We start from the raw sequence: 27,190 nt of genomic DNA on the forward strand, positions 1-27,190 counted from the left end.
ACTCCCATTTGGGGACATCCCCCTCTGCTTCTGCTCCCCATCTTTCCCCATTGGTGTCCCCAATGGGGATGTGTCCCAGCATCCCCCTGAGAGGTGGCCGTGCAGCATGGGACCTCCAGCCCTGGCCAGGCCGCGTCCCTGCCATCCCCTGCCAGCCCCTGCTGCCCACCCCAATTCCACCCTTCAGCAGCTCAGCTTTTACATATCTCCAGCCAAAAGTGCTCCCGACCCTGCAGCCTGCCAAGGGGAACCCAACACATCTTTTAACCTTTTACTGCTTCTGTTTTACTGCCCACGGTGAATGCAATTTTCTCCAGCCCCCACGGACCAGGGGCTCTCGCAGGAGAGGGCAGCACAGGAAATCCTGCTGAAAACCATTGGGACCCTTCGCTGCAGGTCTGGCCCCTGCCTCCTGCATCCTCTTTGTAACACGTTTTCTGTAATTTTCCTTTTAAACACCCCACAGGGGAAAAAAAAAAACACACAGAAACACAGACACAAAAAAGACAAAAAGGGGGGGTTCTTCTAGGTCAGGCTGCACTAAGATGATAAAAGCAGATTAATTTCTCAGAAGAGCAATTCAGATTTCTCTTCCCTCCCCGCCACGTTCTGAGGCTGGCGGGGGGAGGCAGTGGCAGGAGCACATGCGGCTTTTGTTGTCACCCCTGGGGTGGCATCGAGCGGGGGTGTCCCTGCGTCCCAGCCCTGCATGAGAAGCTGGGGGGGACTCTTACCAAGTGATGGGTCACACAAGTGGGAAGGAGGAGGTGGCACCTCTGGGACCCTGATGGGCTGGGGGGGGTGCCCACCACCCAGGAGGAGGAGGGGGAGAGCTGTGCCACCACTCCCTGTCAGCACCCAGCGTCCCCGAGCCCAAACCTGTCCCTGTCACCCACCCATGCTCACGTGCCCACGAGGCCCGGAGCAGTCACGCTTGTTTTTCACTCCCAAGGAGCGCCGGGAAGCTCTAAAGCCTCAGGATTAGTCTCCAAGGCAAAGGGCTGGCCCATGGCCAGCCCAGGCAGGGAACAGCGCGGGGAGGCCTTTCCCAAAGGCTCAGCTTGCTCCCAGTTCGTGCTCCAGCTTTGTCCCCATGTTCACCAGCTTCCTGGTCACTCAGTCACCAAGAGCAGACTTGGGGGAGCTGGGGGGGGGTCCCACGGGTGGGGAGGAGACAGGAGGTGACCATGAGACCTCCCGAGCCACCCTGGGCAGCCGGAGCATCCCCCGCCTGTTGTGGTTTCTCCAGTGTGTAATAGAGGTTGAGCACACGCTGCAAGCCCTTTGCTTAGAAGATGGGCACTGGGTGACATCTCTCTCTTCTCCTGGCTGCATCTTTGGACAAAGCCCGGGAGGTTCCTGCCTTGGAAACCTGTAACAGTAGGGCACGAAGAAGGAAGGAAAAGCAGCTGGAAACCGCCTGGAAACCCAGGACAGAAGAACCCTCTGCTGGGCTGGTTTAACCCTGTGCTGGGAGGTCCTGGGCAGGGCTGGGTGAGAAGTGCTGGCCAGAGGAGAGCGGGACGATGAGGCCAGGCTGGGTGCCAAGTTCCTGAGTGATGCACAGGGAACGAATGGTACAAGGGACACCAGGGACCATCCCCAGCCCCAAGGAGGGTGGGAGTGCCAGGATCCAGCCCCACAGCCTGCGCTTGCACCCACACACCCCCTGCACCCACTCCCTAGGTCACCCCCGTGGTGATGCACCCCATGCCAGTGAGCCCACCGGGTGTGCGGCCATGGGGCTGGCACAGGGGCTGGATGCCACCTCCCCTCTGACCGAGGGGACCAGGCTCTTCCCCCTCTGGGAAAAGGTTATTTTCACGCTGCCTCCTCGCAGGAAGCTAACATAAATTGCTGAAATGGCTGCAAAGCTCACAGGACAGGCCCTTTTGGAGCCGAGCTGCACACTGGGAGGGGAAAGCTCAGGGGACTTTGTAATAACTAGCAAGGGTAGCTATTAAATTGTTTTACTGCCTCGTTAAGACAGTCTAATCTCTGTGTATATCTTTTCAAAAAATGGTGTTTTTACCGTAACAGACGTGGGTGTTTTCTGGCAAAGGCTGAGATCCTGCTTGCCTTATCTGCGCGTTTTCTTACCTGATCCAGGCACTGAACAGCCCAAGGGCAGCAGCAGGCAGAGCCAGGCAGACCGTGGCAAGGACAAGAGGCTGCAGAGGTGCACTGCGGGTTGTTTCGCACCATGGGTGCTCTGCACCCCGTTGCTGCACCCACCTTTCAGCAAGACAGAGGTCCCTGGGTGCAGGTCTCCCCAAGGGGCAGGTTTGGGATGCGTTGCTGCACATATCTGGGCAAAGGCAAGAGGTGGGTCACCCCCTTGTCCGAGCAGCCTGGGGACAGGGCAGGGGATGGCAGGAAAAGTGTGAGATCTTATCCATCCCTCCAGCCCCAACGGCTGGGATTTGGGGGATACCCAGATTTTGGGGTAACTTAGGCTCCTGCGAGCTGAGCTGAAGAGTCTGTGTCCAGGGGAGCCCCAGCAATGGTTCACCAGTGACCCTGTGGCCACACAGAGCCATCCAGCTGCTGGGGTCTCATTTTGGAAGAGGAATGGGCTGGGCATTTTCTTTCTAAGGTTTTATTTATTTTATTTTGTTTTGTTTTACTTTTTTAATGAGGAAATCCTGCCGAGTCCTGCTGGCTCCACGATCCACCTCTCCATCTGCAAAAGCTCATGGTTTCAAAGCCGGGAGCAGAACAGATTCTGAACTGGGATGGTTGGGCTGGATAAGCTGCTTGCATTTTCTTTGGAAAGGCTGATGTTTGCATGACCACCAGCTCCAGTGGTTTTAAAGGGACCCACCCAGGAGCAAATCCCAACAGCCTGAAATCAGAGCTGGGCTGCTCCCAGCCTGGGCTGGGCTGGAGATGCCTCTGTCCTGCATCCAGACGCCACCTGCACATCCTGCGTGCAGGAGGCCACAGCAGCCAAGGCTGCGGCTGCAGAACAAAGGAAGCAAATGAAGACCCCAGCACGGCTAACAGGCCTGGCAAACACCTAGAAAGATCTTCCTTGGAAATGTAAGGCATGAAGGGTGAAGTTGCTGATTGAAGCTGGAGACATAGTTCAGCCGAGCTCAATGCGCCCCATCTCCTGGAGATCCAGTCTCACCAGCATCCTTGGTGATGCACATCTGCTGGGAGCTCCAGGGCATTTCTGACCAGTGTCTCCCCTTCCCCTAGGAGCCCCCGTAAGCTCAGCAAAGCACCAACAGCATGGCCTGGGAGAAATGCTACCGTTTATTAAGCCAGCTATTTTTTGTCAAGAATGATTTTAACAGTGTTGGAGGACTTATCCCGTCTCCCCCCGGGACCCTCAGCTGATGCATCGCATGCAGGGCTAAAAGGAAAGCGGGGGACAGCCAGCCTTGGGAGACATGGTGGCTCAGCAGCAGTGGAGCTACGCAGGGAGCCATGAGCTGCCCACAGGCGGCAGCAAGCCAAGCACATCTGCTCTGCAGCAGGCAGATGGGACGCTCACATAGGGCAACCCGGCCCCGTTTTCCTGGGATTCCCCCAAGTCCTTGACAGGTGTCATCTTCGGGAATCTTGGACATTGTCCTGCTCTCCATGTCCATCCAGGGAAGCCCTGAGGATCTGCAGGGGAAGGGAGGGTGCTCAGGGGTCTCAGCATGGAGGGTAGTTTCCACTGCAGGTGCTGGTTCAGAGGTACAAAGCTGAACCTCTCGTGCACCCGATCACCTTCCTAACCACAGCCAGCTCACATCTCACATCTAGAAAGAGTTACAGCCAGGTCTTCCCTCTCGCTTGGCTTCCCATCGACATCACGAGATGCTGTCCCACTCCCACCGCCCCAACAAGGAAATAAGCCAGGCTGCAACCCACGCAGGAAGGGGAACAATGGCACCATGGTGAGAGAAAAGCCACCACAGCACTCAGCCAGAGACAAACGCACCCACGCGTTGTGAAGCCAGGACCCTCCGGGCTTGTCCAAATGTGTGGAAGAGCCCCTCTCCTTGAAGCAGGGGGTTGCAGGACACCCAGGTCCCTCCCTGCAACACCTGGTGAGGGCAGCAGGTCCTGCTGCAGCTCGCACGCGGCTCCAGCTGCAAGCCATGCTCTGAAGCCAGCGAGGGGCAACGCGTGTGCATGGTGGGGGACAGCAAAAGGCACAGGCAGAAGCCAAGGCTAAAAGGACAGAAAAGTTGTCTACAGGGCAGGGCTGCTGCAAATCCACCCCGGCAGAGGAGCCTCATGTTGCTGGTAGGGGGCAGAGACCTGGCACCATTCATGACACAGATGGGGAATCCCGGCCATCACCCCCATCCTGCTGCATCGGGGGAAAGCAGGAGCCTTTCCGAGCCTGAGCCCCGCAGGCTCTGCCAGGCTGCCTGTACGCTGCCACGTCCTGCGGTTCTGCAGGACCTGGTCCCGAAGTGGGACATGGTCCAGAAAGAAACTGGGAGAGCTGGATCTCCATCTCCCACCCGGTGTTTTGCCCTTCTTATAATCGCATGGGGAAGGGAATTCTGCACCGCCATCCTTCCTCCACAGGGCACGGACGAAGGCTCCTCAGCCCAATCGGAGCAGCTAAAGTGAGCATCCTGATCATGCTCCAGCTCAGCTTCACAGAGGCGTCTAAACCAGGCAGGGCTTCACCCGCCAGGAATGGGGTTTTGGCATCCACCATGTGCTGAGGCCAAACCTCAGCTGCCCCAGATCAGCTCTGCCCTGGATGGACACTGGCCTTGAAGAAGATGATGGAAATGAGCACATCCAACAGAGATGCCCTGCTGATGGTCCTGCCCCACACCTTGCACCAAGCATACTGGTGCCACCCGGCTGTGGATGCATGGGACGATCTCCTGACTTCCCTGGGTAGCCAGTTTGGGGAAAGGTCCCCAGTTTTTGCAAATGGGAAGCTGAAGATTAAGAGAGCAGAGGTGGAACCAGGGAGAGGTCCCAGGAGTCCCACTGTCCCAGGCTTCTGCACCAGCCCTTCTCCACCACCAGCATCGAGGACAACAGAAGGGCAAACATCCACCTGCAAGCACCACCCCAGAGCAAAGGATTAAATTTATGGGGACCCACCTCATCCTGCCTCTCCCAGAAATTCACCACGGGGCAAGCACCCTGTCCCTTGGGGCTGCATCACCACACACTGAGGGAGGTGACACCACCAAGCCAGCCCGTCCCCCCTTCCCAGCCACCCCAACTCTCCCAAGCAGAGACAAGTGAAGCGGAGAGGACAGGCAGGACAGCTGGACTGGGAAGGCAAAGCCATGGGCTACAAGAACGTCACATCATCCTGAGACTGGAGCCAACGCCAGTGGGCATCGTACTCCAGGTGCAGTTTGCTGTTGAGTTTGCAGTTCTCCAAGTCAGTCTCAGCTTTCCGAGCCTTCCCACTCGCGTTCCCCTTCCCCAGCCTTTCCCCAGCCCCTGATGGCAATTTGGTGTCTCTGCCTGGTTCCAGAGAAGGCGGCTGCTGGCCCAAATAACCGTTGGCCACCTGGGGCTCCTTAGCAAACCGGTGATCCTGAGGCAGCCCAGGTGGGGAGAGGTCCACATGGGGCCACTCGTGCTCCACTTTGCCCTTCTCTTGCTTTGCAAGACCCCTCTCGGGGTCAATCCTGACCCAATCCTGCTCCGCCCTGCCCAGGGCTCTGCCCGGCATGGATGCAGCGGCGGTTTCGGCGGCGTTTTGGGAATACTCATCCATGTCATCAGCCAACGTGTCCAGGTAGCTCCCGACGGAGATGCTGTCCAGCCTGTCGTTGGGGTCCTGCAGGCTGTCCCAGCTGCCCCGCCGCGAGGCCGCCTGGCTCTCCACCAGGCTGTACTGGCTACTGGCCAGGCTGCTGCAGCGGCTGGTCAACGTGCTCCTCTCCTCCAGTAGCCACTTCACCGCCTCGATGCCCTCGTTCACCACCACCAGCTGCTGCAGGATCTTCACGTCGACCGCTCGCAGATAAGCCTGGCAGGGAGACAGAGAGTGCAGGGGTGTTTGTGGGAGACCGAGGTGACTCTGGTGGCCAAGAGACCCCGAGTCCCAGCACACCTTGGCAGAGTATCATCACAGTGGCTGCAGGAGTCCCAAGCTGCTTGATGAACAGCACAGCATGGGAGAGCACCCTGCAGGGAAACATCCCAGGGGACCCTGTCCAAAACCTGGGGACATGAACACCAGGGACCAACAACTTATGGCACCCACTGGCCACCCAACCCCTCAAGGAAATAAATGTAGGGCACTTATGTCACTGTCTCCTATGGGAACAGGGGTAAGCAAGGAACTAGAGGCACTGAGGGCAGGTCTGAGCCCAGAGCATCCCCCAAGCCCTGGGAGACAGCTGGCAGGGCAGGGGGGACCAGGCAGGAATGTGCCCGGACATGGTTCAGATCCGGCTGGACCACGAGCACCTCCCTGGGCTGTTTCAGCTGGGTCCCTTCATGCATTTACTTCCCCCTTTCTCGGGTCTGATCCAAGCCTGGTGACAGCACGATGTGTCAGGATTTGGAGCCTGAGAAACAATTCACTCCCAAAACAGGGGAGGATGGTGTGAGGAACAGGCCTTGCTGATCGTGCCACTCGCCTCACCGACTCCTGCCTCTCCGGGCTGGGGGAAACTCTTTGCAAAACTTCAGTTGCTGCAGAAACATCTGTTTTCCTAACGGAAAGCCCTGCGTGCCAAGACATTCCTGTCTGTGTGATACTGGCCGCCAAAAGCCACTGGATTTCCCCTGCACAAGACACAAATATTTTGCCAGGAAAGGGAATACGGCGGCGGCGATGGGAGAGGGAAAGAAACCGATTAGGGGACAGGGACAGGCAGCCGGGGAGCTGTGGATGCACAAGAGCTCCTTCACAAACACACCCCATCCCCATCAAGCTGCAGTGGAAACCCACAGTGTCCCCCAGGATGATTTCTAAGCCCAGATCCCAGTCCCCAGCATCCGCTGCCCTCAGAGTCACCCGTCCACCCGCCCACGGGTGACCCGCTGGTCTCCCGAGACCCCTGTCTCCGGTCCCACAGCGAGTGCAGCAGCAAAAGCATCCCAAGAAGAAGCCTGGGAAAACTCCAGCCAGCATTCTGGTACGTGACACCTCTCAGTTCAGAGGACACAAAAAGAAAAGGAGCGGAGATTATAGAGACCTGATACCAACACCCATCCCCTCCTCACGCTCTTCAAGTTGGATTTAAATAAAAAATAGCAGTGATGTGCCCGGACTGGGGCAGGAGCCAGCTTTGAAGTGCAGAAACTTCCTTTCCAAGCAAGTTATTTTGAAAACTGCCTACAATGGACTTTTCTGCATGCGCCGCTAAAGCATCTGGTCTTGGCAGGGAGAAGACGTGGAAGAAGGAAGCCTGGGAACTCCTGATGGGGGGTTCCCTGTTTTTCTCTGCCACACAAAACTATGGCTGTCAGAGATGCCAGGGGAGCCACCTCAAGAGCAGAGGGTGGGGAAACGCTGCCCACTTTACATATAATTTGCTGGAAAGATTTTGCCATTGATTTTCTGCTAATTCAAGCCAGCCTGAATTGCAGCCATAGTTTCGTGTCCCCCATTGCACTCCAAGAAACTCCCTCTCCACCAAGGTGAGGTCAGCATGAAAGGAGACCAAGGTCCAGCCACTCTCCATATTCCTTCAGATGCAGTGATGGGTACACTGCACTGATCCCATACCCACCCTAAGCCTGCCTGGTGCTCCCCACATGGTGCCCACCAGCACCTGGACCCAAGGTGGCAGCAGCATCCAGAGGGGACAAAGGCAATCGTGGTCCTGAGTGCATGGCAGGGGTCAGAGGAAACCTGCCTGAACCCCTACTATGGGATGTGACACCCCACACTGTGCCTCAGTTTCCCCATGTGCACCCCGCAACACCATCCTCCCCCACATCCAGAAACGCTCTGCCTGCCCCCTTTCAAGTGGGATCCCATGGGGCAGTGGAGCTGGGGGGACCAGCTCTAGGGGCAGGCAGAGGGGGGAGAGCATCCTCCCAGGGAAACAGAGTCCTGCTCCCCTCCTCAGTGCATGAGAAACCCACAGGCACCATCTCCCTTCCAGACATCCAGTTCTGGGATAAAACATCCTCCTTGGAGCAGGTGAGATGGGAATTCGGCATCTGCTCCCACTGCCCACTCCTAGGCTATCCTTTCCTCTGAGCGCTGGGTTTGCTGGTCTCTGCTGGAAGGGGGGGGGAAATTTCCATTCCTGTTCATGGGGATGGGGATATGGGGGGAGCCCCAGGCTGCATTTTGGGCACCTGGGTGCCATTCCCAAGCTGCTGACCTGGGTGCAAGGTGTCCACACTTCTTCACCAGCCAGTGAGAAGAGCCAACGCAGATAAACGAAAAGCTTTTCTGAGCCAAGGTTAATAAGGCACGGCCAAAACCAGGCCTTGCAGATCTGAGCAGGGCAAACACCACCTCTGCTTCCTCCTCCTCTGAGCAACCCCGGGCCCGCAGACCTTTCTCCTCTGGTCAGAGTGCAGCCTGGCAGCCGCTGCAGAGGGAGGATGGAACCAGAGAGAGGATGGAAGCTTTGACACCGATGGGGAATATCAATTTGGCCAAAGCACCGGCTGGGTGGGACCCCAGTCCTCCCTGGGTGACAGGCGGGGATGCCGGCATATCTATCCTGTTTCCCTATGGAAACGCTGCTCATTCCTGCCCGTTCGGGTGTATTCGTGCGTGGGAGAGTCCCTTCCCCCAGCAGCACTCGAACCCATTGCCCAATCTCGCCACGTTTCGCGGAGGCGCAGGCATCACCGGTATTCGCACAAAAAGAGGGAGGCGAGAAAGCTGCCACCAGCACTCCCACGGGAAAGGCGGCTACCGAACCTGACCCTTTACGAGCCACCGGAGAAGCCCCAGCAGGAAGCAAACCCCGGGAAAGCTCGCGGCGATGCTTGTTCCTTGTCACCCAGGGGTGACACCGGTCGGAGGGAGGACCCACCACCATGCCCTTGGCAAGGTCCCTGTCCTAAATCCTGACCTCCGGGACACCCCGGTCTCCCCAGAGCCAGCACCACGGGGGTGCGTGGAGTGAGGGGGGCCGGACAGAGGTGGGCGGAGGGATCCGTGGGACACGGAGGGGGATGCTGCGTGGGACAGGGCCACAGAAAGTCCTGGGGGTGGGGGTACGAGCTGGAGGCTGTTAAACCGTACAGGAGGGAGATCCCCAAAATGCAGGCAGAGCACAGGGCACTGCTAACCGGGGGGTGTAGTTATCCCGAAGGAGAGCGGGAAGCTACCCAGGGGGGACAGGCAGTTACCGGGGGGGACAGGCAGCACCCCCCGTGCCGCGGGACTCACCAGATCGACGCGGAGCGCCCGGAGGCTGTCGGCGAGCGGCGGGCGGGCGCCGCGGGCCGGCGGCACCGGCGGGGCTGGCGGCGCCGGCGGTACGGGGGCGGTCTCGGCCCGCAGCCCCCGCAGCAGCCCGGCGGGTGGCCGCCGCCCCACCTTGCTGGCCAGCTCCCGCAGGTCGGCGGGCAGCGCCTCCCCGCCACCCTCCATGCGGGTGGGGCGGCGGCGGCGGCGCCGCGCGGGGCGGTAGCTGCGCTGTCACCCCGGCCCGAGCCCCGGCCCCGCCCCCGAGCCCCGGGCCCGCCCCTCCGGCCCCGCCCCCGCCCCGCCCCCCGCCTCCACCTGCCGGTGCCGTGAGCGGCCGCGCACCAGCGAGCTCCGCCGGGAAGCGCAGAGCGGCGCTCAGGGGGCGGAGCCGGCCCCGGTCCCGCCCCCGCGGCGTCTCTGCGGCGCCGGAAGCGGCGCGGCCCTGCTGGCGGCTCGTGGGGCGGTGGCAGCGCCGGGTCCTGCCCGGCCCAGCCTCCCCAGGCCCGGCCTCCCCCTGCGGACTGTGAGTAGCGCGGCCGGCACTCCCTCTCCGGGCTGCACCGCCCGGCTCCCGGGCTCTCCGCCGTCCCGAAGCGCCTGCGCCCTCTCGCCACCCCCGCTCCCCGCCGCTACTCCGGCAGGGCCGCCGCTCCTCGCCACCTCCGTCTCTGCGCTCCCGGCTCTCCTCTCTCCCCGCCCGGAGCGCCTGGGTCTCCGTCGCGACCCCTCTCTGCTGCCCTGGGCCCCCAACCCCGCCAAGTGCTTGGGTCCCTCTGCGGTGCCCTCGCTCCGGCATCACCGGCTCCTGGTGCCCTTCCACCGGGAGCTCGGGGGCTCCAAGGCCTCCTTTCCCCACCCCAGAACTGGTGCTCCCAACCCCGCCTGGCTCTGCTGGGGCGGCCTGTGCTCCAGCCAGGCCCTGGCTCTGCCCTGGGCACAGGGGGTTGCATGGGCAACCTGGGGGGCTCACCTGTGGCAGCCCCTCTGCCTTGGGCACCCTCTCCAGCAGGGTTGTGGCCCAGCCCTGAGCAAACTGCAGCCCTGTGAGCAGGGACAGTGCTGCCGCAGGTGGGGATGAAGCTTCTCCCCGCAGGGACCCACAGGCTGACGTGGCCAGTGTTGGTGCCTCCATACCACCTGCCGGTCCAAGGCCTGTGGCCAGCCTGTGCTTCTTGGCTGCTGTTCTTTTCCAGAGTGTGGCAGTGGGGACACACTGCTGCATCCGCCTCTAGGGGGTTGGCCGGGGATCATAGAATGTCCTGAGTTGGAAGGGACCCACAAGGATCATCGAGTCCAACTCCTGTCCCTGCATACGGCAACCCATAGTTCACACCACGTGTCTGAGGGTGTTGTGCAGTCTCTACTTGAAAACTGCCAGGCTTGGGGCCGTGACACCTCCGTGAGGAGCAGAACTCCTTACTGGCCCCTGGGTGTCAGGGCTTCCTATCACCCAGCTTACAGTTCTCCAGCAAAGCTTGGCCTTGTGGATTGATCCCTGCAGGGTGGGAGGGTGCTGGCAGGTGGGGAGGTTCAATGGGGGTTCTTTTTATGGTACATGAGAGCCATTCATGGCTGTTGTTTGTGCTGGGGGATTTGAAGGTGCTTGCCACCCTCACCCTGAACCCTTCCTGGCAGGGAGCCCCAATGGACACAAGAGCGGAGCAGAGCGCGTCCTGACCCCCGCCCTACGTGGCTGCCCCAGTGCTGGCCCCTGTGACTATGGACGAGTGGAAACCCAACCCCGCTGTTAAGCCCCACAAGAAGCGGAGCTGGTATCTCGCCTGGAAGTACAAGCTAATGAACCAGCGTGCACTGCGGAAGCTCTGCCAGGTGAGTCACCCACAGGCCTGCGATGGATTAGAGCAGATAATCTATAGGGTTACGAGCTTATGGAGCAGCTGTGTGGGTGGAGGTGGGTCTGCTGGCAGTGCTGGATGACTTAATGTGTTGGGGAAGCGCAGCTTGTCCCCCAAAAAGCTACCTCCAGTGGGTTTGTGTTCATGCACAGAAGCATCTGCCATGTCTAACAGCTTCTTCCAGCTTCCAGTGGACCTGTTGGGTGACTATGGCAGGAGATACAGTTATCCATGTGTCCTTGGGAGGCTTTCAGCTGGAAACCTCACCAGTTCCTCCCTTCCTGGTTCTGGTCCCATGCTGAGTGCAGCAGGGTTCTGCCTGCAGAGTGAAATCATCCCTGCCCCACTTGATTTGCAAACCAAGCCTGGTATAAGACACAACAGGTGGACAGAGAAAAGAGGGCTGAGTAACGAGATCTCCAGCCCTAGAGGCAGCTGGTGTCTGGGAACAGGCCTGTTTGCCTGTGCTGTAAAACGGCTAATCCTCAGCAGAGCCGGCATCCTGGGGAGTGTCTGGGGGTGTAAGGACAGGGAGGGTTTGGCCCCATGGCAGTGAGCTGCAGAAAAGGGGCCATTCCTGAGATGAGCAGAGCTTGTGAAATCTGGCAGTTGGTTGCTGTGGGTGGGAGCAGGGGAGGGTTTTGCATGTGCCTGGGAGGACAAAGGCTCGTGAGGGTTCCCTGCAAAAGGAGACTGCTCAGTCCTGCATATCCTGGGGTGCTCAGGGCTTGGGAACGGGCCTGATGTTCAGGCAGGTATTGCTCATTGTGCTGGATCAATGGGCTGTCTGCTGTCATCTCTCTTCATGGCACTGCTGTGGCTTGAAACACAGATGAAAAATGAGCTTAAAATACATAAACCAGAGCTGGAAGTATGGAGTAGCCAGGGCTCTAGTAGCTGGGCCTCTATCAGCAGCCTTGAATGAGCCAGCTTTGCTAGACCCAGCTGCTGGTCTTGCTTAGTGTTGCCTTGTTTGCTCTGGTCACTGAGGCTGCTCACTCACGTCTCCAGTACTGACCAGGCTGGAGGGTCTGGGCCAGTTGGTGAGGTGACCTTCCTGCTGGCCACCAAGTATAACTTGCTCCTCAACACGAGCTCAAGGCTCTGTTCTTGCCTAATTAAAAGCTTTCTGTGCACAGATCCCGAAAGGTGCTCCTGCTCCTGAGTTAACAGCAAATCAATGAGCCAAAATACCATAGTGACATTTATATCATCACATTGTCTTATTGCTGGTTTTCTATCTTCATCTTTCTCAGTTCCTTCCTGAACCCATTTGGCTGCTTGGCAGCTTTGGGGTAGTAGCTGGCCAGATGAAGGGCAAGAGAAAAATAAGATGTGTTTTAGTAAATAGAAATACTTGTAGAAATATTGTGGTCTTTTCTTGTTCCCCTTGGTCTGGGAGCCACAGGGCCATGAGGAATGGCGATGCTTGCATTGGGGGTTCCCACAGACTGCTCCGTGGCCCCTCACCCTTCCCATAGAGTTCCTGAAGTCAGACCTTAGAGTCTTGCCTTTGCCTTGCTGTAGTCACACAGCATCTCCTCTCTGCCTGAATAGCCTGGATACATCCTCTGGGTACAGAGGGAGGGACAAGAGTAGTGATGCTGCAGGAGAAACAGAGATTAAGTTTACCATGGGAGCTGTAACTATGAATTACCAAACTGTTTGCGTGCAGAGACCCTCAATCTTGACACAGTATTTTAGCAGGAATCTGCTCACCGATCTGGACACGTTGTGAGTTAATTTTCATCTCTCAAGAATTCATTGCTCTCTAGCTAATGAAAGCATTTCACCCTAAAACGTGATCACCTGCATTTCTTTCTCTTTACCTTTTCCCAGAAGAAAACAGGAGAAATGTCAGATGATTATGATCCCTTGCAAGATCTCCTTGGGGTTCCCTGCAGCCTCTGCCAAGGAGGTTGCCTGATATTTGATTTGTTACTTACAAGTTGGTAACACAAAGCATCCTGCTTTGCAGACGGGTGCTGTCCTCTTCCTGCTTGTGACTGTAATTGTGAACATCAAGCTGATCTTGGACACCAGGAGAGCTGCTTATGAGGAAGAAGAGGAGTCTGCACAGGACTATGGTGAGGGGCAGCGTCTTGCTTTTTTTTGAAAGCAAAGAAAGTGGGGAGAGAGAGAGGAGTAATTTCTTTAAGTCACAGCAAACTTGTGACCAGCTACAGCACGAAACACAGGTCTGTGCATGTGGGTTTGACAAAAATTAATAGAAAAGGCTATTCCAATTCCTGGTCTGTCTACTCAAAGCTTTAGCACGTTTGGCTGCAGGGGGCTGTGTGGACTGGGACCGGACCTGTTGGCATTTTGGATTTCCCTTACCTGCTGCACCCCACCAATTCTGACCCATGGCTTGCTGGGCTGGGATACCTGGTGGGCCTGACCTCCTGGAGGCTTGGGTGGGATAGGGCCAAGCAGGGACAAGCCAGAGGCGCCTTGGCTGGTTAAGACTGGGCATTTCTCCCCCATAGATGACGAGGTGCTGAATGTGGAGGTCCCCAGGCACCCTATCAGCAACAAGAAGGTCTTGGATGTTGAGGTGTACTCCAGCCGGTCGAAGGTGTACGTGGCTGTGGATGGGACAACAGTAAGTGATGGGTGCTGGCTGTCCCTGTGAGCAGAGGATGGGTGGAGCTGACTGGGTGAAGCCTCAAGCAGCGGGTGGTGAGAGTGCTTTGGTGACTGGCAAGAAGGTTGGGAGTGGATCCCCCTCCTGCCAACAGGACTGCAGAGGTGTTGTCCCACCTTGTCTTCTACTCTGGCATCCATCACTGCCATGAGCAAAGCCACAGTGTCACAGGAAAGAGACTTGCCCCTTGTTTGGGGTCACTGCTGTGCTGAATGGGCAGGGAATAAGAGATACTGGTATATGGTTCTCATTGCTTCTCCACTTGCAGGTCCTGGAAGATGAGGCTCGGGAGCAGGGAAGAGGGATCCACGTCATAGTCTTAAACCAGGCTACGGTAAAGCATCCCCACGTGTAGGCATTTGTCTCTCTTCATGGGCAATGTTTGTCTTTGCTCTTTGATTGTTGGGCACATGAGGCAAAGGGCAGCCAGGAGGGAAGTCCCTGAACACTTGTTTGCCTGTAGCTTCCAGAGCACGAGTTGGTCACCCAGAGTTGGTCCCTGCAGGGTTTTTCTTGTGCGTGCCTGGCTGTTCTTGGGGAGCCAGTAGGAGAGGAGCTGTGAGGTTGAGTGATGCTGTCCCAGGGACCTCAGTGCACTTCATGTTGTGCGTGAAAGCCCAAGGGCTGAATTTGCCTGGGGACTAACTCCCTGGTGTACCCGAAAAGTAACTCATCCTGTTGTTCAGGGACTGAGACTTCCAGGACAGATTTCCATAATTCCATGTGTCCTGGCCATGTAGCATTTAAGTTGCATCTGACATTTGAATACCAACAGGGTCATGTGATGGCCAAGAGGGTCTTTGACACTTATTCTCCCCATGAAGATGAAGCCATGGTACTTTTCCTCAACATGGTTGCCCGGGGCCGGATCCTGATCTTCACCATTAAGGTATGTGACCTTAGCATCAAAAGAAACAGTCACCTTGAGTCATAATGCCCCACAGCTCAGCTGAGCAGTGGCCTGCTGAACGTCATCTGAGAGTCCCAGAGCTAAATGTCACATCCCCACTGGACTGTGCCTCCCTGGCAGGATCACCTCCCTTGTCTTCTCACTTCCTCTTTTTACTACAGATACTCCTGTGTGCCCAGCAAGGCAGGACAGCAAAAAACAGATGTGTGTCAATGTCTGCAGCAATAAGCAAGAGGTTAGGTGGAGAACGGACTTGAGAAAAAATATGAACGTGGTGGGACCCTTCTGGGTCTGAGTTCCAGCCTGTTGGGTGGGAGAGGACTGTGGACTGAGGAGGCCCTGGCCTGCTGTGTGAGCAACACTGTGCTGCTTCAGGGTTTCAGGTTTAGCTGTGTTAAGTGTTGCTAAACACATGGCCCCACTCAAGAACAATTTGGTCTTAAGGAAACAGGAGTTTGACTCCTCTGACCTCCCTGTGGGTCATGGTGAAACCACCAGCAGGTTTAGTGTCACAGAGACTAGGAACGTGCTGTTGAAGATGTCTGGCTCAGGTGGTTCAGGGGTAGGAGTGGGCCCTGTACCTTAGATATTGACAGGAGGCTTTCCTTGTCTGCACTAGGAGACAGACCTCAGCTCAGACCTCAGCGTTGTGTTTTGTTCCAGGATGAAGGCTCCTTTCACCTCAAGGACACAGCCAAGAATGTCCTGAAAAGCCTGGGGAGCCAAGTTGCACCATTCCTGAGCTGGAGAGACATGTGGACATTTGTGGGGAAGAAGGGAGGTGAGTCTTGCATAAGCTGGGAGGGGGTTCATGGCCTCTTTTTTGGGGAGAAACCAGGTGAACACAAACCCAGCCCATCCCCAACGTGCTGTGTGAGTAGAGAACAACTCACAGAGAGGAGGCAACTCTGTTCCTGGCTGTGAGGGAGGGGATGGGGGCAGAGCATGTCTCCTCAGCAGCTCACCATAGGCCAAGGGAAAAAGGTGCCAAGCTGCCACCCTGAGCTACATGCCCAGATCATGCCCTGACACAGCGGGGATGGGCCCTTCCAGACAGTCCTGACCCTGTGTCCCTGCTCCAGGGGAAGTGTACGGGGAGAAGCACGCCAAGTCACCCGCCCTCTCGACATGGGGCGACCCTGTCCTCCTGAAGACGGAAGTTCATCTGACATCTGTGGAAGGTAGGAAGTAAGATCCGCTCTGCGGTGCCAGGTGTCTCTGGGACAGGTCTCCCTGCTGCTTTTGGTGGTTTTGAACCAAAGCTGTGGGTCTGTTAGCAACATCCCAGGATGGATTTAAGGCTGTTTGGAATGGGGATGGTAACTTTTAAAATGGGGCTGGCTTCCCTTCTTCCTGCTTCCATGGCAATTCCAGGCATGGTGGTAGGGAAAGGTGGGGACAGGGGAATGGGGGCATGGTCTGACCATTTGTCAACTCTCCAAACCAAGCCTGGCTCAATCTTTTCTGTTAGCCTTGAGCATGGCCCATTGCTGCTCAGAGAGGGCATGCAGTGGGGATTGTTTCTGAATGGCTCCTATGGTTATATCCTGCACCCAGAAGTGTTGCTTGTTTGTGGCAATAAGGACAAGGCTGGCAATGGCTGAGCTCAGGGTGAGCTGTCTGTGTGGCTGTGCAGCCTGGAGCACACAAGGTGAGGCCATGGGGATGAGCAGTCTTTTTTCTCCTTGATGCCTTCAGATGCTGAGTGCCACTGGCCTGACACAGAGCTGAACCGCCGACGGAAGAGGTTCTGCAGCAAAGTAGAAGGTTATGGCAGCGTCTGCAGCTGCAAAGACCCCACACCTATCGAGTTCAACCCTGATCCTGTGAGTGCAAGGACAGAGTATTGAGAAGACTCCAGGAGGGAGGGCTGGGCTGGATCGGGTGTGTTTGTAGATTGTCCTTAAGCACCAGCTGAGTGGTGAAAACTGCCCCTGGGTAAGCTTTTAATGCCAGCGAAGGTAAGGTGAATACAGGTAGTCAGGTCATGCTGGGGAAGGGGAGTTCTCTTGCTGTACATCTGCCATGAGTTTGTGAGATGCCCATGGCTCTAGGGACCTCAGCATGAGCAGCAGAGCCTATACATGAGGTTCTCTGTAGATGAGGTTCCTTGGGACATGGTTTCGTACCAGTGTTAAGGTTAGTGGTTGGACTCGATGATCTGGAGGGTCTCTTCCAACCAAAATGGTTCTAAGATTCTGCATTTGGAGACAGAGTCACTGTGATGGCGTTTGGGATGTCCTTGGCACAGTGCTAAGGGGTTTGAACAAAAGATGGGTGCATGCTGAGATTTGGGAGCTGGGTCTGAGGTGTGATGAAGGGGGGAAGCTGGTGGGGTCTCCAGCAGTGCCAGGTGGAGCCCTGGCTGGTTGGTGTGGTCCTGAGCCAAGGACTGTGCAGCTCCAATGTTTAACAGCAGAGCTGATCCTGCTCTCAGTGGCATGGCCTCCCACAGCACCACTCATATGTGTTTTTGTCTCTTCCAGCTCAAAGACAATAAAGTCTTTGATGTGCCTGTAGCTGTTATTGCAGGGAATCGCCCCAACTACCTGTACAGGTGAGCACTTCCAGGGGACACAGCTTGGCTAATCTGTGCCACAAGACCTAGCCCAAGCCCTCCCAGTCATCCTTCTGGTAGGATCCAGCCTCCTCCAGGGGTTGCAGGAGCAATGTGTGCAGACCTACTTGGACAGATCCCAGGCTCCTCAGCCATGGGAAAGGGAGGACCCCGGGTAGTAGGTCCTGTTCCCTTCCCACGCACCCCTTCCCCCACCCCAAGGGATCCATACCCCTCTGGGCCCACTGGGGCTGCGTGCTCAGGCTCCTCCATCTCTCCACAGGATGCTGCGCTCCTTGCTGTCGGCTCAGGGTGTCAATCCACAGATGGTCACCGTCTTCATCGATGGGTACTACGAGGTGAGGGCACTGCTGGAGGTCCTTGTAACCAGGTTCTTGTTCCCCCAGCCATGGGATGTGGTGCTGCCCCAGTCCTTCATGGGTGGCAGGCTATGAGCCCCTTCACCCTTCCTCCTGCTGTGGGTCACACTGCTCCTCCTCACTCTTACACGAAGTCAATCAGCTTGGCCAAGCTATGGGTACGGATAAAGCTGCCTTGGCCTTTCCCAAAGCCCAGATTTTACATCCCCATGTCAAAAAAAGGGCTGGTGCACAGGAATTAGGTGGTCATACTGGGCTCTCACCCCCTCCCTCTCTTGTCTGATGAGTGTCGCCAGCCCTTTGAGCGGGGTCTGGGTGTGACACTGCCTGTCCAGCTCCCTCACATGAAGCATAGTGAACCAATCCAGCTGTGCCCATCCAGCTCCACTCTCAGTAAAAGGTGAAGAGACCCAAAACTACCTGTTTCCACAAGGCTCATGAAAGCTGTGGCCAGGTAGAGGAGAGCTGGTCCTTTTGAGGGCAAAGACCTTCCTGTCAGCTCAGCCTTATAAAGCCCTTGGAGGATCCCACTGCAGGCCTGGCTCCCTGGCAGTGGGACATGCTTTGGGACAGGCCTTTGGCATCCTCATAGGTCTCAGGAGCTTTCTAACCCTCACCTTGGCAGCAGCCCATGAGGTATTGTCTAGTTGCCTTGTGATGGAGACAGGGAAGGGAACAGGCTCATTCTCTTGCAGGCCTCTCCCACCACTGCCAGGTTGTGGGGCCAGGGGGGCTGGTGTGTTTGTGCAGCCTCTTACTGCAGCACATCACGGTGGTTAAAGATAGCAGCGTCTGTTGCCATGGTAACAGGAGCAGCATCCCTCAGTTATGAGGGAGCCTGAGCTGCCATGGTGGATGCCAAGGAAAGGGGGAACAGTTGGTGCAACAGGAGCTCCTTCTCTTATTTGTGGCTAAGAGGTGGGATGGACAGGAAAGCAACAGAGAAGGCCTTGGTGGGGCCTCCTTGGGGCAGAGATTAGTCAGCCTGCATCTGGGTTACTTCTGACCCCAGCGCAGCTGTGCTTGGTCAGAGAGGTCCCTTTCTTGGCAACTGTGAGAGAAAATAAAGTCAATTGTAGTCTCGACTTTAAGCAGCTAGGTGTTCCTGGCTGTACCTGTTCTCTTTCTACACTGTTCAGGGAAGACTGGAGATTTGGGCTTCTTGGGTATTCTTGGATACAACTTTGAGTCGGCAAACTAGCAGGGCTAACAGAAACTTGCAGTGATACTTAAGGGCTGAAGGGCCAAAAGGGTTTGGTGAAGTTGTGGGGTCTTCAGCACAGCACCATGTGGAGTCTCACTTGTCCCCAGGTGGACAGCCACACATAAGAGATCCTACAGGCGTGTTCCTGCTGTCCCAGGGAGCTGCCATTGCTAGAGGATGAGGAGGATGTGTCCAGACCCACACGTTTGATGAGCTTTGTATCTTTCCGTTGCAGGAGCCGATGGATGTCGTGGAGCTGTTTGGCCTCTCAGGAATCCAGCACACTCCCATCAGCATAAAAAATGCCAGAGTTTCCCAGGTGAGAGATCTTTCCCAGATCCTGGGAGAGTTATTTCCTGGAATAGCAGTCAGTGGGGCAGGCTTAGCCCCACCGCTGTGCCAGGCTGCCCCTTCCTGTGGTCTGGGGGCTGATGCTAACACAGACAACAATCTCTCTTGTCTTGTAGCACTACAAAGCCAGTCTGACTGCAACCTTCAACCTGTTCCCGGTAAGTGAGGTCTCTGCATACACCCCATGGGTGCAGGACAGCACAGGGTTTCCCTGGGAGAGTGGTGTCTGGGACCCCCAACTCACAGGAGCTGGAACTGGTCCTGTGGGGCAGCAAACAGCATAGATGGGACACACTGCTTGGTGTCTCTGCTCTGTCCTGGTCCTGTCCTCCTGACATCTCTCCTTGCCTTACAGGATGCCAAATTTGCTGTGGTTTTGGAGGAAGACCTTGACATTTCTGTTGACTTCTTCAGGTAAAGCTGCGGGTTCCTGAACTCCTGTTTGGGAGGAGCATTTCCTAGGAACTCTCTGGCTATTCATGAGAGGCCAAATCCCTGCTGTGCTGTAGCTCACCTGTCTGAGGCTGAGCAGTGACCAGGCAACAACCATAACTGATCTCTGCCTGCCAAGAGATCAGGTCTTGAATCCACTGTCCTGGTGCTCAGCACAGGGTGCCTTCAGGGGCTGGGATCTTTTCCTGGTTTACTTTTTGGGGCTGCTGATCCGTTCTCTACACCCATGGTAAGCAAGAGGACAGGGACAGTGTCCCAACAGGGCTCCTGTTTCTTCTTAAGGAGGAGAAACTATGGAACAAGAGAAAATATTGTCCCCTCTCGGTGGTGGGATGCAGCTTAACTGGTTTAGGTGTTCCTCTCCTGGTCTCATACCAACATCAGCCAACTCAACCAAGAGAAGGGTTAAACAGTCCCAGTAGTTGGAGGTGGCTTGTCCCTCGCTGGAGAATTTGCCTTGGTTTGCCTGTGTGAAGGATGTTTGACCAGAGACCGGGCAACTCTTTCCTCAGCTTTCTGAGCCAGTCGATACACCTTCTGGAGGAGGACGAGAGCCTGTACTGCATCTCAGCTTGGAACGACCAGGTGGGTGAGGGGGGATGGCAGAGCAGGGACATCTCTGCCCTGTGTTGTTCCCAAGTTAGGCTGGGGACTGAGTTCTGCCTGTAGATCAGGGTGTTATCCCCATCATCATCCTAGGTGGGTCTGTCTCCCTAGCCTTGAACTGCTCAGAAGTGCCACTGCAAATTACCATCCTGTCCCTGCTGTGTCCTTCTCAGTGGCTGTTCCCTGCTCCCTCTGCTGGAGGTCTCCATAGAGCAGGGTGCCTCCCGTTGTGGTGGGTAGGGGTGCACTTAGGATGCTGAATGTTCCCCATAACACTGCAGGGCTATGAGCACACAGCTGAGGACCCCTCGCTCCTGTACCGCGTGGAGACCATGCCAGGCCTGGGCTGGGTGCTCCGGAAGAGCCTGTACAAGGACGAGCTGGAGCCAAAGTGGCCAACCCCTGAGAAGGTGAGTACCCTGGAGGGACCCTGTCTTCTGCACCCCCTTTCTCTGCCCATCAGCAGTCCCTGATCATCCTTGTACCCTGTGGGTACAGCTCTTGGAGGGGTCCTGGCTCTCCCTGAGCTTCTGCTGAAAAGGAGGCCCAAGCAGTAACTTGAGGACCATGTAACCAGCCCCAGGGCTGGCTGGAACAGCCCAGGCAGGCTGGGGCCAAAGGGACTGGAGCTGGTGCGGGCAGCCAGAAAGGTCCCTGGGCAGCCACTGCACCAAATCATGTCCCCAAACTTGAGTGTGAGTTGCAGTTTCCCTTCCCCAGCTCTGGGACTGGGACATGTGGATGCGGATGCCCGAGCAGCGGAAGGGCCGGGAGTGCATCATCCCTGACATCTCACGCTCCTACCACTTCGGCATCGTGGGGCTCAACATGAATGGCTACTTCCATGTGAGTGACCTCCTGCTGCCCCCAGGCCCCATCCTGGTGCTGAGCTCTGACTCCACCATCTTTCCAGGTAGTGGGGATGCTTGAGGTGACCTCCAAGTACTGCTGACTCCTGACTGAACCCTGTTTTCCTTCCCTCCTCTCTCTCTTCCTCCCAGGAAGCCTATTTCAAGAAGCACAAGTTCAACACAGTTCCCAATGTCCAGCTTAAAAACGTGGAGAGGTAAGTGCTGGTCAGAAGGAGATCTGGATGGAATGGTTGCTTGACCTGACCCTTGTCCCCTTGTGCTGGGGACATCTCCCTTCCTTCTGGAGCAACAACCATAACATCCAGCCCCAGCACACTGGCCTCCACTGGGAAATCCTTGCAGTGGTTTTTGTGAGGTTGGGTTCAGCTACCTTGTGCTCCTGATGGACATGTTGAGGGGTCATGTTTTTGTTGCCACATCCTCCAGGCTATGTGGCAGTCCCTGCTCTCCATCCATTGGCTCCAAACTGCCTTTTTTATTACACTGGGGCAGTCTTAAGTTTGGATCATCTTGGAATGATCCCTGCTTATCAAACTGTCTGGCTCTACCCTGATCTCTCCGCTCTCTCCTCCTCCAACAGCTTGAGGAAGGATGCCTATGAGACTGAAATCCATCGGCTCCTGGGGTAAGTGCTTGCAGGAAGTTTGGGAGACCACGGGACACACTGAGTGAACCAACCAGAACAGAACAAGGGAGTGGAGGTGGCCTCAGCTGTGATTTGCCTGTCTGAAGTACAGTGGGAACAGGCAGGAGGTGGTGGGGTCCCCTCTCACTGCCTGTTCTGTTTCAACAGTGAAGCTGAGGTCCTGGACCACAGCAAGAACCCCTGTGAGGACTCCTTTGTGCCCGACACAGAGGGCAAAGTCTACGTCATGTTCATCAGGATGGAGCAGGAAGCAGATTTCACCACCTGGACTCAGCTTGCCAAGGTGAGGCTCCTGATGTGGCCCGTCCTCACCCCTGTACTGATCTTGGCATCACTGGGAAACATCTGGATGTTGTTCTTGAGTTTGTCCATGGCCTTGAACACAGCTCAGCAAATGGGTTCTTGCTGTTCTTGGGTGGTATTTAAGCTTTTGGTGTTCTCAAAAGGCACTAGGTCATCCAGGGCAGATGCTCAGCTCAGTGGAGATAAGTCTTACGATCTCCCTCTGTGGGAGTCCAGGGTCTGAGTGTGACTGGATGATTCTTTCACCTGGAGGTGGTGGTCAAACCCCTGTCCTGAGGCAGGAATGGGAGTGGATTCCCCCTCTTTTCTCACTGCTGGTGGGTGCTGCCGTGTGCTTCCCCCATCAATGTGCTGTCGCTTTTGCTGTATCTCCGTGCAGACGGGGTGATGGCTCTTCCCTTGCCAGGGGACACCTGGCCCTGGCATCTGTCCCAGGCTCTGATGCCTCTTCCTCCCTCCCCACCATCCTAGTGCCTCCACATCTGGGACCTGGACGTCCGTGGGAACCACAAGGGGCTGTGGCGGCTCTTCCGCAAAAAGAACCACTTCCTCGTGGTGGGGGTCCCTGCCTCCCCCTACTCGTGAGTATTGAGGGCACAGCAACCTGAGTAATACCTCCCCATCCTCAGGGCACTGCACCACCCACTTCTGTCCCAGCTCAGTCCTGAGACACGCCACCCCTCTTCTGAATCGTGGTGGTGGGAGGGGGGACAGGATATGTGCCCAGGGCTGGAGGATGTCCCAGTGGGAAGGAGATCATGCCAGGGAGACAGGCTGTGTTCTTGGGATCCTGAGGGAGACCACCCTGTCTGCTCCCATCCAACCTCCTCACCTGCAGGTCCAAGAAGCCCTCATTGGTTGCACCCATCTACATGGAGCCCCCTGCCAAGGAGGAGGGGGCAGCAGCAGTGCCAGCGGTTCCTGCGGCGGAGCAGACGTGAGACTGGCAGCTGGGAAGCGAGGGAGGCCAGGGGAAGGCAGAGACCCTCACGGTGCAGACAGAGTTGGCAGCAGCTCAGAGGCTGGTGACCCAGCATGGACTCCCTTTTCAGGCTGCAAAATGAGATCTTGGGCTCCATCCAGCCCCTGCTGTGGTGTCCCTGCCCCTCACACAGGGCAGGGTCTGTCCCTGTAGATACACCACACCCCCATCCCAGAAACTTTGGTTTTTGTTTTAACACAGACTCTTTACTAACGCTGCTCCTATTGCCCCCTGGCTGGGCACAGCTGGAGGAAGGAGATGCTCAATTTGGGGGCTAGAGGGAGCCTCGAGCAGCACCTCAGCTTCCCTTTTCAGCCCCTGAGTCCCTGAGAAGGCAGCATGCTCGTGTGCAAGTGCTGCAGCTTCCCAGCTGCCTGTTATTTATTAACTCTTGCCTGGCTGGGTCTGTGCCCAGCGGTGAATGTGGTGTTGAAGAGGGGATCTTCCACCATCTCTTCTGTCTCCTGCGCAATGGATGCACCTTGAGGATTATGCAAGGTTGGGCATCTCCCTGCATGCCAGCTTCACTTCTTGCGCCGTGGTGACTGGTGCAACGCAGCTCATGGAAAGGGAATACAGAAAAAGAGGTGAACTTGGCTGTGGACATGTAGGGGACACCCCAAACCTGGCCTGTGGGTAGTCAGGTGCCCTTTCCTTTACCCTGCAGTTCTGGGCGCTGGAGATAACTGCAGATGGAAGCGGACTTGGCTGCGTGCCGCGGCTCAGACCATCCTCACCCACCTTCTCTGTGGGGAGCAGCCCTGCCTCCAAGTCATGGGAGAGGGGGTGAAAGTGCCTTGCGGAGTGCGAGGGGAGCAGCCAGCAGACACCCCTGGCTGCAGGGGTAGGATGGACCCTGGGTCCCCTGGAGCAAGAGAAGCTGCGCTCTAGTGTGGTCCTTTCCTGTGGTACCCTGGTACCCCCCAGGTACCCCCAGCTCTTGCTGAAGGTTGAGGGCTTTGTTTTTCAAAATTCTCATCCTTCCTGTGGTACGTTGCTAGCAGGGAAGCTGTGAGCTGATCCAGAACGGGTAGCCTGGCTCCCCTGCTGTGGTATGCCCCTCATGCAGGTGGAGGGGTCGTTATCCCCCCTCCCATGCCTTAGGAAAGACCCCAGGGCCCCCTCCCAACCCCAGCCACTTGATACTAATATCCCCCCGCACTGGGGTCAGTCCTGAGCCACTTGCTCAGTGCACATCCCCGCCTTGTCTGTGCAGCAGGAGATCTTTGCCAGGGTCCACCAGCATCAGGCGTGGATGCTGCGCTCTGGCTTGCCCTTGAGAGCAGCTCAGCACTTTCCCTGTGGTTGCAGGGGCTCTTCCCCTTTATTTTCCCACTGTGAACTGAGCATTGGGGTCTACACTACACTAACTTATTTATTTATTGCTTGTGGGAAGGGGGGGATGGCAGGAAAGCAGCATGGAGGGCTGGCAGCCCCGAGCCTGCGTGGCGGCAGTTGTGGGACGTTTGTCTCTCTGGCTCTATCCTTTTACTTCCTTGCCTGGGAAATCTGCTCCTCTCTGGCCAAAATGAGCCCTGTGGGCACACAGCTCAACTCTAGCATGAGCCTGGGGACTCTGACCCTTGTAGTCCCTTCCGTGCCTGTCCCAGCAGCAGGGATGGGACAGATGCAGGAAGGGAACAAGAGGGTGCAGGCTGGCATCCTTTAGACTGGGGTGCCAGGCTTGGGTTCATCCCTGCTGTCCTCTCCCACCCCCTGGGGGTGAAGGAGGTATTGGGAAAGAGATTTGACTTCAACCCTGGGAAGGTTCCCTGCTGGGGAAAACCTCTGGTTCTCTATCATGATGCCCTTTCCGTGGCATCATGGTTCCCAAGGCCCAGTTTTCCTTCTCCCTGAAACTCCCTTTCCCTTCTTGATGGGGCTCAGCCCTGCCCTCCTCATAGCTCTTTCTGGGGTTGGGGAGGGTGGTCCTAAGGGTAGGGAATGGCTGAACATGAGGTCCCCTCTCCTTCCCGGCCCTGCGGTGTCCTGGGGGCTGCATCTCCCTGCTCTTGATGACAGCAGGACTTGACCCACGGGCCGTGAGCCCCTCAGTTTTCCCCCCTCTCCCGCAATGGGCCCACTGGGTGCTGTTCTCCGTCCCTGTCCGTTCCTCCAGCAAGGCTCCGGTGTGGCGGCCGTGGTAGCACCGGGTGCACAGGCATCCCCAGGGCTTGCTGCTTTTTCAATTGAATTATTTTTTCAAGAATAAATGTTGCAAAGCTGTTGAGCCTACTGTGCTTTCAGGGCTGACCTTGTGCGCAGCCCAGGGCTGGGTCCCCTGTGCTGGCCACCTGCCATGTCTTCTGGTGTTGTTTTGCCCTGTGCACCATAGGGCTGGCCGTGGGCTAACGGTGGTCCTGGGCCCCTGCCCTGTGGCTCCCATGCCAGCAGAGGTCCTCCAAGCCATGCAGTGCCAGAGCAGCTGACACAGGTCTGTGAGCTGTTTCCTCCTCAGGCTTTATCCCCTTAATCTTCAGCAACCAAAGGAAACTGTTGATAAGCTGCCTGGGGGGACTCCTGCTTGGCGTAACCAGCCCCCATGCTCCCCCCGGCACCTCCAGGTGCTGTCCCCTGAGGAACACAGACCCATGGCCCTCTGTCCCCCTCTTGGTGTCCCCTTGGGGGTTCACAGGGTGAAGCAGCTGCTTGTCCTAGGGTGGGGGGCACTGAGCAGCCAGCCCCAGCATTTGCACCCCACGATCCAGCAGTCTGAGCCCCCCAGGGCTGCGCTGCATTGCTGATCTCTTGGGTGGATTTGGGTTTCTTTCCTTCGAGGAAAATGGGGTCTCGGAATAAGGACCCCTTGCCCAAGGTCACAGCAGAAGGATATTGTAGCTGGAGGGGACCAGGCCCATCAGCCAACTGGAGCTGAGACCTGGCAATTGAGGTTGTGCCGCACCAGGGTCAGCCCCCACGCTGCTCTTGGCCTGCTGAGCCCCTGCCCCGTGGCTGCTGTGGATGGCAAAGCAAAAGCAGGGGCTGCAGGAGGGACCACCAGCAAAACCACCTCTGCACCACGGAGGTGGGCGCGGGCGGAGGTGAAGCCAAGCCAAGTGAGGAGCCGGCTTGGTGCTGCCATGGGATAAAAACAGCCACAGAGCGCCTGGGTCAGCCCTGTCTGTGTGACTTTTGCAGGATGTCCAAGAGACCTCTCCAGATTTCTGCCCCCGTGGAGCAGGGAGGGCTGGGGGTGCACCCATTTCTGGGGCAGAAACTGCAGGACCCAAAGGAAGCTGCAATGGGAGGGTGCTGGCCACCAGCACAGACTGGCCACAACCTGTATCCTGTGCCAGGCGCCTCCTGCTCCCTGCAGCCAGGCTGGGCTTCTGAGGCAGCTGCCACCCCCTCCCTGGGACCAGGCACAGCTTTTTGGGGGGCACCCCCTTGCCGGAGGTCTTTCCCCAGCCCCAGGGACTTCAGTGGCTTTGCTCGGTGGTGCTGGACCAGGCTCTCACCTCCTGGCAGCCTCCCTGTCCACATCCCCAAACCCTACGGTGCTGAGTGCTTGCCAGGGCACCATGGGCAAGGGACAGATCCAGCTGCTGGGACTGTCAGGGTGAGGTGGGCTCAGGTTTGACACCCACCACACCATGCCTGCCTCAAGGAGCTGGTGTTTGCAGACTGCTGCTTTATAGGAGTATCCACTCCTGAGATGGAGGGATGATGCTAAAAGCAGGTTAACCCCTTTGGAGGGGAGGACTTGTGCCAGGCTGCCGTAGAACTTTGGCTCATCACTCCCAGGTGATGGTGATGCCAAGGTTCATTGCCCAAAGGAGCTCAGGCCCAGGGAGCTTGTTAGAGGTGCTGCACGTTGTGTGCTTTCTTGGGGTTCTGCTCACCTCTCAGTTCTGCCTGCAGATGCTGGAGCATCCGCAGGCGTCTGGGAGCCAGCTGGGTGATGGGCCTGTTGCGTGGCCTCCCTGGGAAGACTGACCCGTGGGTTCCCATAGCTCAGCCCGATGTGGCACCAGCTTTAGCACATGCTGCCCAAGTTGCCGGTTCCCAGGTCTCGCCCAGCCCCGCGCAGCCCCCCCACGGCCCAGCCTCCCTGGCTTTGTGCAGATGTACAAAGGAGAACCTGTTTGGGCTGCTCCGTGT

At 57.1% G+C, this 27,190-nt stretch overlaps 2 protein-coding genes across 2 annotated transcripts; one reads left to right on the forward strand and one right to left on the reverse strand.

Moving 5' to 3' along the window:
* Positions 1-3,242: 3,242 nt before the first annotated feature.
* LURAP1 (leucine rich adaptor protein 1) lies at positions 3,243-9,564 on the reverse strand. Its single transcript, XM_065842530.2, has 2 exons — positions 9,302-9,564; positions 3,243-5,959 (listed from the first exon to the last, which is right to left on the reverse strand). The coding sequence occupies exons 1-2, from the start codon at positions 9,503-9,505 to the stop codon at positions 5,270-5,272; spliced, it is 894 nt and encodes a 297-aa protein (XP_065698602.2). The 5' UTR covers positions 9,506-9,564; the 3' UTR covers positions 3,243-5,269.
* Positions 9,565-9,740: 176 nt separating this feature from the next.
* On the forward strand, positions 9,741-25,315 carry POMGNT1 (protein O-linked mannose N-acetylglucosaminyltransferase 1 (beta 1,2-)). Its single transcript, XM_065842395.2, has 22 exons — positions 9,741-9,845; positions 10,958-11,152; positions 13,157-13,265; positions 13,668-13,783; positions 14,094-14,159; positions 14,601-14,714; positions 15,399-15,516; positions 15,818-15,916; positions 16,434-16,561; positions 17,222-17,292; positions 17,576-17,651; positions 19,112-19,195; positions 19,344-19,385; positions 19,583-19,641; positions 20,193-20,265; positions 20,568-20,696; positions 21,007-21,132; positions 21,288-21,352; positions 21,739-21,783; positions 21,952-22,087; positions 22,579-22,688; positions 22,946-25,315. Exons 2-22 carry the CDS (start codon positions 11,042-11,044, stop codon positions 23,046-23,048), a joined length of 1,980 nt encoding a protein of 659 aa, XP_065698467.2. The 5' UTR covers positions 9,741-9,845; positions 10,958-11,041; the 3' UTR covers positions 23,049-25,315.
* The last annotated feature ends 1,875 nt before the right edge of the window (positions 25,316-27,190 follow it).

This window comes from Patagioenas fasciata, chromosome 6, assembly GCF_037038585.1.
Source record: "Patagioenas fasciata isolate bPatFas1 chromosome 6, bPatFas1.hap1, whole genome shotgun sequence".
NCBI classification, from domain to species: Eukaryota; Metazoa; Chordata; class Aves; order Columbiformes; family Columbidae; genus Patagioenas; species Patagioenas fasciata.